This window comes from Sapajus apella, unplaced genomic scaffold, assembly GCF_009761245.1.
Source record: "Sapajus apella isolate SASKATOON/1434 unplaced genomic scaffold, GSC_monkey_1.0 scaffold479, whole genome shotgun sequence".
In the NCBI taxonomy this organism is placed as follows: Eukaryota; Metazoa; Chordata; class Mammalia; order Primates; family Cebidae; genus Sapajus; species Sapajus apella.
The window spans coordinates 32,492-42,875 of NW_022437415.1; the positions used below are offsets into that span (position 1 = coordinate 32,492).

Below are 10,384 nucleotides of genomic sequence, written 5' to 3' on the forward strand. Positions count from 1 at the left end.
CAAGAAGGCTCACCCCTGTGAGATGCATGGTTCGATCTTGGGGGACATTTTGCACATGGCAGATCAGGGAACACATCACAAGCAGATAGAGCACAGGTGTGAGGCATGGGGGAGTAAATCGTATGACAGTACAATCTTTCATCAGCACCAGAATCAGTACATTGGAGAGAAACCCTATAGAATCAGTGTTGAGGAAGCGTTGTTTGTGAAGAGGTGTAAGTTCCATGTGTCAGAGGAGTCATCTGTCTTCAGTCAGAGTGGGAAGGACTTTTTGGCCATTTCAGTATTACTTCAGCAAGAGGCCATTCACACTGGGAAGAAGTCAAGCAGCAAAACTGAGTGTGTGTCTCTCTTTCAGCGGGGGAAAACGCGTTACAGCTGTGGAGGATGCATGAAACATCTTAGCACCAAAAATGTTCTTGGTCAGCATCAGACACATCCCCCTAGAGAAGAATGTTACGTGTGCTGTGAATGTGGGAAATCCTTTAGCAAACATGATAGCTTTAGTAATCATCAGAGAGTTCACAGTGAAAAAAAACCTCATGAATGTGGAGAATGTGGGAAATCTTTTAGTCAAAAGAGCTACCTCACTCAACATCGGCGATTTCACACTGGAGAAAGACCTTACGGGTGTGAAGAATGTGGGAAACATTTTAGTTCAGACGGACATCTTAGGAGCCATCAACGAGTGCACGGTGGAGAAAGACCTTATGAATGTGGAGAATGTGGGAAGTCTTTCAGTCATAAGCGCAGCCTTGTTCACCATCAGCGAGTTCACAGTGGAGAAAGAGCTTATAAGTGTGGAGAATGTGGGAAATCGTTTAGTCAAAAGGGCAACCTCGTTCTACACCAGCGAGTTCACACTGGAGAAAGACCTTATGAGTGTGGAGAATGTGGGAAATATTTCAGTTCGAAAGGACACCTTAGGAACCATCACCGCATTCACACTGGAGAAAGACTTTATGAGTGTGGAGAGTGTGGGAAATCTTTTAGTCATAAGGGCACCTTCATTTTACATCAGCGAGTTCACCCTAGAGAAAGACCTTATGAGTGTGGAGAATGTGGAAAATCTTTCAGTTCAAACGGGCACCTTAGGAGCCATCAGTGGGTTCATACTGGAGAAAGACCTTATGAATGTGGAGAATGTGGGAAATCTTTTAGTCATAAGCGCAGCCTTGTTCATCATCGGCGCAGTCACACTGGAGAAAGACTATATGAGTGTGGACAATGTGGGAAGTCTTTTAATGAAAAAGGACACCTTAGGAATCATCAGCGAGTTCACACTACAGAAAGACCTTATAAGTGTGGGGAATGTGGGAAATGTTTTAGTCACAAGGGCAACCTCATTCAACACCAGCATAGTCATACTGGAGAAAGGCCTTATGTGTGTTGGGAATGTGGAAAGTTATTTAAGAAGAAGTCTCACCTCCTTGCACACCAGAGAGTTCACACTGGAGAAAAGCCATATGCATGTGAGGCCTGTCAGAAATCTTTTAGGCATAAGTACCAACTCATTGCACACCAGAGAGTTCACACTGGAGAAAGGCCATATGAATGCAATGAGTGTGGAAAGTCATTTACCCACAGCTCTACATTCCATGTTCATAAACGAGTTCACACTGGAGAAAAGCCTTATGAGTGCAGTGAATGTGGGAAATCTTTTGCTGAAAGCTCCAGTCTCACTAAACACAAGAGAGTTCACACTGGAGAAAAGCCATATGAGTGTGAGGATGGTCAGAAGGTTTTTAGCAATAAGGACCACCTCATTGCACACCAAAGAGTTCACAGTGGAGAATGGCTATATAAAATGCAATGATTGTGGGAAATCATTTACTCAGAGTTCTAAATTCTGTGTTCATAAGAGAGTTCACACTGGTCAGAAGCCTTATGAGTTCAGTGAATGTGGGAAATCTTTTGCTGAAATCTCCAGTCTCACTAAACACAGAACTGAGTTCACATTGGAGAAAAGCCTTATGGGTGCAGTGAATGGGGAAAGAAATTTAGCTGAAGCTTTTCACTTCTTCACCATCAGAGGGTTCACAAGAGAAAGGCCTTAGTGTAGTGAATGTAGGAAATCTTTTGCTGAAACTTTCAGTCTCATTCAACACAGGAGAGTTCACACTGGAGTAAGGTCTTGTGATTGCAGCAAATGTGGAAAAAAAGTTACCTGAAGGAAGGTCTGCTCTCCCTGGACATCAGAGAGTTCACACTAGACAAATGAAATAAATTTTGGCAATTTTGTAGCCATATCTCTCTGTTCCTTCAAGATCAGAGCATTAACACTGGATCAGGGCCTTACTAGTGTGACAAATGTGAGATATTTATGTAGAAGTCTAGCTTCATAACACACAGGAGAGTTCCCACTGTAGAAATGCCTTTCTAGCCGGGCGCGGTGGCTCACGCCTGTAATCCCAGCACTTTGGGAGGCCGAGGCGGGTGGATCGCAAGGCCAAGAGATCGAGACCATCCTGGTCAACATGGTGAAGCTCCGTCTCTACTAAAAATACAAAAAATCAGCTGGGCATGGTGGCACGTGCCTGTAATCCCAGCTGCTCAGGAGGCTGAGGCAGAAGAATTGCCTGAATCCAGGAGGCAGAGGCTGCGGTGAGCCGAGATCGCACCATTGCACTCCAGCCTTGGTAACGAGAGCGAAACTCCGTCTCAAAAAAAAAAAAAAAAGAAAAGAAATGCCTTTCGAGTGTAATGAATGCAAGAAAGCCTGCAGCCTTCTAATTGGAACCTCGAACATTGACATGAGAAAAACACCATAGATGTATATGGAATGTTATTTCTTTTTCATTATAACATTTGGGGGAGCTCCTTTGAGGGTGCCCACTGCCTAGATTGAATGTCATTTATTGAGCATCTGTAAAAGTTGCAAGCATGTGGCAGTTGCAGCGCAGTTTTCACTCAATCCAGTTACCTTACTAGATTTTTTTAGAGACAGGGTGTCACTCTTGCTCGGGATGGAGTACAGTGGTGCATTCACATTTCACTGCATCCTGGATATCTTGGGCTTAAGTGACTCTCTTGCTTCAGCCTCCTGAGTAGCTGAAACCATAGGGATGTACCACCATGCTTCGCTAATTTTTTAAGTTTTGGAGAGACAGAGTCCTGCCATATTGCCCAGGCTCGTCTTAAACTCCTAGGGTCAAGTGATCCTTCCACTTTGGCCTCCCAAAGTGTTGGGATTACAGGTGTGAGTTACTATGCCTGACTTTTTTTTTTTTTTTTTTTTTTTTTTTGAACATGAAATTCTTGATCTAGTTACAGAAGGATTTTTTGAGTAGCTTTGGCATTTCTTTGTCATTTCTTTCTGTCTGGTAAGTTGTGCCATGGACCTTACCCATTTTTATCCCAGAGGACTCTTATGTTGACTTGAAAAGACGGACTATGTCTTTCAGGGATCTTGTGGGTGTCACATCAGTCTTGACAGATTTTCTACCCTCCAAGTCATGATCCTAAAAACAGTCTGCCTCCCATTTCTCTGGTTTATGCTATTATGAAGCCTTATTGTTTAACCTTTCAGTCTTGGGGGTTGCTGTTACTGTGTGGGTGGTTCACAATCAAGTAGGTCCTGTTACCATGAAGGGATCACAGCTTTTGTTGGCATGACTAAACTCTTTGTGGCTCACAGGACAGTATGAATGCAGAATATAGCTTTCTCCACCTGTGGACTGTTTGACATAGCTGCCAGAGGCCTCCAAAGAAGGCCTTCAGGACTTTGTGGTCTTTTTTTTTTTTTTTTTTTTTTTTGAGAGGGAGTTTCGCTCTTGTTACCCAGGCTGGAGTGCAATGGCCCGATCTCGGCTCACCGCAACCTCCGCCTCCTGGGTTCAGGCAATTCTCCTGCCTCAGCCTCCTGAGTAGCTGGGATTACAGGCACGCACCACCATGCCCAGCTAATGTTTTGTAGTTTTAGTAGAGACGGGGTTTTACCATGTTGACCAGGATGGTCTCGATCTCTTGACCTCGTGATCCACCCGCCTTGGCCTCCCAAAGTGCTGGGATTACAAGCATGAGCCACCGCGCCCGGCCTGACTTTGTGGTCTTTATCTGTAGCATGGATACTACAATTAGTGGGTTCATAGGTCAGCTGGGTACAGGGTGCTTTTTGTGACAATTTGTGGAGTTTCTTGAACAAGACAAAACTCTCACTTTTATGAGGTATATTGCATTGTACTTGGTACTGCTGGGGGAAATCTGTTCCCCAGCTCTTGCAATGCAGATACATGTCCTGATACCTAGAATTCTGTAGGATAACATCACAGGTTGTAATGCTATAGGGGGAAATTATACTTTTATAGAATTACTGCATTTATAGGCAATTGAGGAGACAGAATACTGTGATTGCAACACATGTTTTATTATTTTTTGAGGTAGTCTTGCCCTATCGCCCAGGCAGGAGTGCAAGGGCACAATCTCAGCTCACTGCGACCTCTGCCTCCCAGGTTCAAACAGTTATCCTGCCGCAACCTTCTGAGGAGCTGGGACTACAGGCACCCACCCCCATGCCTGGCTAATTTTTTTTTTTTTTTTTTTTTTTTTTTTTGAGACGGAGTTTCGCTCTTGTTACCCAGGCTGGAGTGCAATGGCGCGATCTCGGCTCACCGCAACCTCCGCCTCCCGGGTTCAGGCATTTCTCCTGCCTCAGCCTCCTTAGTAGCTGGGATTACAGGCACGTGCCACCATGCCCAGCTAATTTTTTGTATTTTTTTAGTTGAGACGGGGTTTCACCATGTTGACCAGGATGGTCTCGATCTGTTGACCTCGTGATCCACCCGCCTCGGCCTCCCAAAGTGCTGGGATTACAGGCTTGAGCCACCGCGCCCGGCTAATTTTTTTTTTCTATTTAATTATTTTTTATTTTACACTTGTTCCACCTAAGTTTTTTATTTAAAAGAATAAAGCGTTGGCCGGGCGCGGTGGCTCAAGCCTGTAATCCCAGCACTTTGGGAGGCCGAGGCTGGTGGATCATAAGTTCAAGAGATCGAGACCATCCTGGTCAACATGGTGAAACCCCGTCTCTACTAAAAATACAAAAAATTAGCTGGGCATGGTGGTGCGTGCCTGTAATCCCAGCGACTCAGGAGGCTGAGGCAGGAGAATTGCCTGAACCCAGGAGGCGGAGGTTGCGGTGAGCCGATATCGCGCCATTGCACTCCAGCCTGGGTAACATGAGTGAAACTCCGTCTCAATAAATAAATAAATAAATAAAAGAGTAAAGCGCAAGGCAGCTTGTACCCTAATGTCAGGTTTCCAGCTTGCTGCTAGGAAAAGCAGCCTGGATAAGAGACAATGTGTATTATAAATGAAATCCCCTAAGACTAGACAACATGCGTACATTTCAGGTAAGGACAGTGAGCCAGTATCCCTTGTAAAGTGCAAACAATTACCTCTAGGTTAAGTACCTACAAATAATTGTAAGCAAAATTTCCAAAGTCAACTACCTTTAGCTTGGGGCTAGAGCAATCTACTCTACCTCCCACACGGGGCATCAACAACTTCCTTAACTCTTAGGCTGAATTCTCCCAACAAAATACTTCCAAGCTTTCTTTGCTGAATAAAAATGGCGCTGCTTTCCCCTCACAATATTGTTGATTTCTCAGTACTCCTTAGGCCCTTTAACCATCAAACTCAATTGGCCTCATTTGAATGCCACCGTTCCCTGAACACTGCCAAGTGCTTTTTTGAGGGTTGGGCCAGGAGGTAAGGGTGGCTGCTTCTATCTACAAGGCTGCAACTTTCTCAGCTAGAATCCTGGGGATAACTGCCTCTCACTTCATAACCTCTGCCTTCCCCAAAACTGTTGCCTCTGTCTCCCTTAAGCAAACTGTCCCCAAAGTGCAGTAGCCCTTAAGCTTCTCTGTGCCCCTCGCACCCATCGATGCCATCTCTAATGCACCATTCACACCTAGACCCACGCGTCACCCTTTCCGGGGGTCGTTCAGAGCCACCCACCGGGTAGGCACCACCACGCCGTCCTCTCCGGATCACACCCTTCCGCTCCATCTACATCCCAGCCTGTGCACCCGAAGGGACCCAACCGCGGAGTCCCAGCCCCGCTGCGGCGGAGGGCAGGGATCAGCACGCAATCCCTCAAATTTACATGAAGACCCTCCCGGGGGCTGTCACCGGCACCAACGCCCGGACCACCCTGGCCCTGGGCGGCGGATAGGGGTCTGGGGCGCTCGCTGCGGAGGCAGGGAGGAGGCCCGCAGGAGCGAGAGGTCACCGGCACAGGCTTGTCTTCCCCTCCCTTCCAGGGGCGGCGGGGCCCAGTCGCCACCTCCCTCCCAGGCCCCCAGTCTGGAGGCACCACGGCCGCAAAGGGCGGGGAGGAGGCATGCCTGACGCTTGGGTGTCTCACGGTACCTGAACCCAGCTGGTCGAGGGGCCGCGGCAGGGTGGAGTCCGTGGTACTGGCGGTGCTGGAGGGTGACGGAAAGGCTTAGACCAGGGACTAAGTTGGTCTCAACTTTGCGCCCGGCCGCCCGCCCGCCCGCGCTCGCTCGCTGCCTCCGACTTCCAGCAACTCTCAACGCCCGGTCCCCACCTTGCACCGCCTGGCTAATTTTTGTATTTTTAGTAGAGGTGGGGTTTCACCATGTTGCCCGGGCTGATCGTGAACTCCTGACCTGAAGTGATCTGCCCGCCTCGACCTCCCAAAGTGCTAGGATAACAGGCGTAATGTGTGTCTTTTTTTTGAGATGGACCCTCACTCTGTTGCCAGGTTGGAGTGCAGTGGCGCGATCTTGGCTCACTGCAATCTCCGCCTCCTGGGATCAAGCTATTCTGCTTCAGCTTCCTGAGTAGCTAGGACTACAGGTGACTGCCACGACAGCCGGCTAATTTTTGTATTATTTGTAGAGATGCGGTTTCACCATGTTGGCCAGGATGGTCTCTATCTCCTGACCTCATGATTCACCCGCCTAGGCCTCCCAAAGTGCTGGGTTGATAGGTTTGAGCCACCACACCCGGCCCAATGCATGTTTTTTAAAAGGGCATCCACAATGATCCAGGCACTATGTATATGATGAATATGTAGATACAGGAATTGTCAGCACTTCTGTAATGATGAATGTTGTTTAGCTGAGCCCGTTGTCAGGAGAAATCTAAATGTTTTGTGACTTCCTGTACCCTTTCTGGGCTGTTCACCTCAAGGTCATTCCTGCATTAGCAGGAGGAAGACACTAGGGAAAGGGGAGCTCAGTTCAGTGATGTGGCCTTTGTGATCAGCCAGGTTAACCAGGTAGAAATGGCCTTCCTGCCACATCAACATTTGTACCATGGAGGCTAGTTGTCCCACTGAGGGCGTGAGAAGAGTTGGTGTAGTCAGTATAGAGTTGCCAAACCTGTTTGCCAAAAATGATGGTAAATCTATATTTTTCTTTTGAATTGCATTTTATTTTATTTTATTTATTTATTTATTTAATTTTTTTTTTTTTGAGATAGAGTCTCACTGTCGACCAGGCTGGAGTGCAGTGGCATGATCTCCGCTCACTGCAAACTCTACCTCCTAGGTTCAAGTGATTCTCCTGCCTCAGCCCTCCTGTATAGCTGGGATTATAGGCGTGGCACTATGCCTGGCCAGTTTTTGTGTTTTTTGTAGAGATGGAGTTTTGCCACATTGGCCAGGCTGACCTCGGACTCCTGACACCAGGTGACTTGCCTAACAGCTTCCCAAAGTGATGGGATTACTGGCATGAGCCACTGCACCCAGTCTGAAGTATATTTTAAAGCTGTGATAAGTTATAAATGACAGTCAATAAGCTATGCATGTTTAAGCTATACTATGTGATAAATCTTGAGTTTCATATAATCCCATGAAACCATTAACATAGTCACAATAATGAACTTACCATCTTTATATTTACCTTGAACCTTTTTATAAAGTGTGTCTGCCTTCCAGACAACCAGTGATTCACTTTGCTGTACAATAGAGTACTTTCCATTTTCTGGAATTTTGTATGATTGATGTAATAAAGGGTTTCCTCTTACAATTCCTGGGTGCTCTCTTGCATTTGTTTTGTTTTGTTTTGTTTTTTAATGACCATTGTGTGTGTATTTAATATACATCACAAGGGCTGAACCAAGGCTTAATTTAAAAGGCAAAAACAAAACAAAAATACTACCACAGCTCAAGATACAGAATTCTATACAGAAATCACAGGACAGATGATCTAAGGAAAAATTAAAAAGACAACACAAGGATAGGACAGGCAGCCTGGGTCATGGCTCCTGGCTGGTGACCTTGTTGTACCCAAGCAAGTTAAGGAATGTGCCACACTCTGAGATTGAATTATGAGTCCTTTATTTTAGCCAGGGACCGAGAGGTGGCTAATGCCCAAAGTTAGCCACTGAAGAAAGAGTCTGGGGGTTTCTTATACCCCAGTTTGAAAAGGAAGGGGGGAACCTAGCTGAAAAAAGTTTTCCACAGAAGCAGAGTAAGCAAAAAGTTAAAAGATAAACTAGCACATGAGAAATAAAACAGTACAAGGTGCAAGGGCTGAAGCTGTCATAAGAACACGTACAACTTCTAGGGGCTCTGGGTACTTGACCACACCTGCATTCCCAGGCTCTGCTGGTACCACTTGACTCAGCCTCTTATCAGTAAATGCACTCCTGGATGTGCCTGGTGTCATCCTGCCCCAGCTACATACTACAGTTGCATACTTAATGAGGGGAATAACTAAAATGAAGAAGGTAAGATGGAGTCTGTCCCGCTCAAGACGCTAACAAGAAGCCTGAACAGCTCTTAGCTAAGAGAGAGAGTTGGTTTAAGCTAACAAAAAGTAGGTTTTCACAACCTGCTTTGAGTAGGTTTCTTGCCAGTACTTTATTTAAAGGTGTAGGGTTTCTCCAGAGCTTGGTAGCATGTGTGTTCAAAGGTCTATCGATGTTGGGTTCTTCTAGCAGTTACTGGATACAGAGCAGGATGGTTCTGACACACAGGGCAGACCACTTGTCTTTCAGGATGTCCAGGTATATGTTACCCTGGACGTCCATATTAGGATGGTAGCAGGGTGTGAGGAACTTCACCAAGGGTGCATTGTAAGGGTGGGTAGCAATTCGGGAATTCCAGCAAGAGCTTATACCTCAGGTCTTCATATACTGTGCCAGCCGCTCCATGGCTGGTCTCTACCCATTTGATAAGACTTTCAGGGAAGGCAGAAATTATTTTGTCACCAGATATCATGAGGGTCATCAGCGCCTGCTGTAGCCTTTTGCCTACAGTGCCCTGGGCAGTGTCCCTGCTGGGCTCAGCTCCTTTATGGGCAGTGGAGACACTGGCAGCGGCTGGGTCACAGTTCTGGGAGACTATCTGGGTGGCACTGGCAGACAAGAACTAAGAAAATGTGACTGCATCTGCGATCATCATGTATAATTTTTATTATATATATGGATATATATATAATAAAAAATATAGTGAGAGAGAGAGAGAAAAAGATGGAGTCTTGCTCTTGTGGCCCAGGGACTACAGGTGTGCACCACCACACCTAGCTAATTTTTTTGTATTTTTAGTAGAGACAGGGTTTCACGACGTTGGCCAGGATGGTCTGGATCTCCTGACCTCGTGATCCGCCCGCCTTGGGCTCCTGAAATGCTGGGATTACAGGAATGAGCTAACGTGCCCAGCCAGGTTGTCGCTTTTAATGTGCTTTGCTTTTAATTTTATGTAGAAAAGTAAAACAAATTTTTGCCTTTAAATTTAATTATTGCTTTTAATGATTTGTGCACCCCAAATTTCTTAAAATAAGCTGTTTAAAAAATAATCTAGGATCGGGCATAATAGTTTATGCCTGTAATCCCAGCACATTGGGAGGCAGAGGCAAGCTGATGATTTGAGCCAAGGAGATTGATAACAGCCTAGGTAACATTTCAAAACACTGTGTCGATAAAAAATGCAAAAATGAGCCAGGCATGGTGACTGCCTGTAGTCCCAGTTACTCAGGAAGCTGAGCGGGCAGGATCGCTTGAGCCCTGGAGGTCGAGGCTGCAGTGAGCTGTGATCATGCCACTGCACTGCAGCCTGGGCAGCAGAGCAAGATTCTGTCTCCAAAAATAAAAACTATGTATACGTGTGTGTGTGTGTGTGTGTGTGTGTGTGTGTGTGTGTGTGTGGTATGTGTGTGTATCTATATATGTATGTATGTGTGTGTGTGTGTGTATATATATATATATATATATAATATGTCTTTTTATGTGTAGGTTTGATTTAATTTTCAATTTTTTTTTTTTTTTTGAGACGGAGTTTCGCTCTTGTTACCCAGGCTGGAGTGCAATGGCGCGATCTCGGCTCACCGCAACCTCCGCCTCCTGGGTTCAGGCAATTCTCCTGCCTCAGCCTCCTGAGTAGCTGGGATTACAGGCACGTGCCACC

General features: G+C 46.0%; 1 protein-coding gene and 1 pseudogene across 1 annotated transcript in view; one reads left to right on the forward strand and one right to left on the reverse strand.

Annotated features, from left to right (window-relative positions):
• Positions 1-2,371, forward strand: part of LOC116545995 (zinc finger protein 814-like) — a 29,435-nt gene extending 27,064 nt beyond the window's left edge. Inside the window, exon 2 of the mRNA XM_032272372.1 lies at positions 5-2,371. Within this exon, the coding sequence (XP_032128263.1) occupies positions 5-1,816 (1,812 nt within the window). The 3' untranslated portion in view covers positions 1,817-2,371. The remainder of the gene's footprint in view (positions 1-4) is intronic.
• A 6,409-nt stretch (positions 2,372-8,780) lies between these two features.
• Positions 8,781-9,390, reverse strand: LOC116545994 (annotated as a pseudogene).
• Between the last annotated feature and the right edge of the window lie 994 nt (positions 9,391-10,384).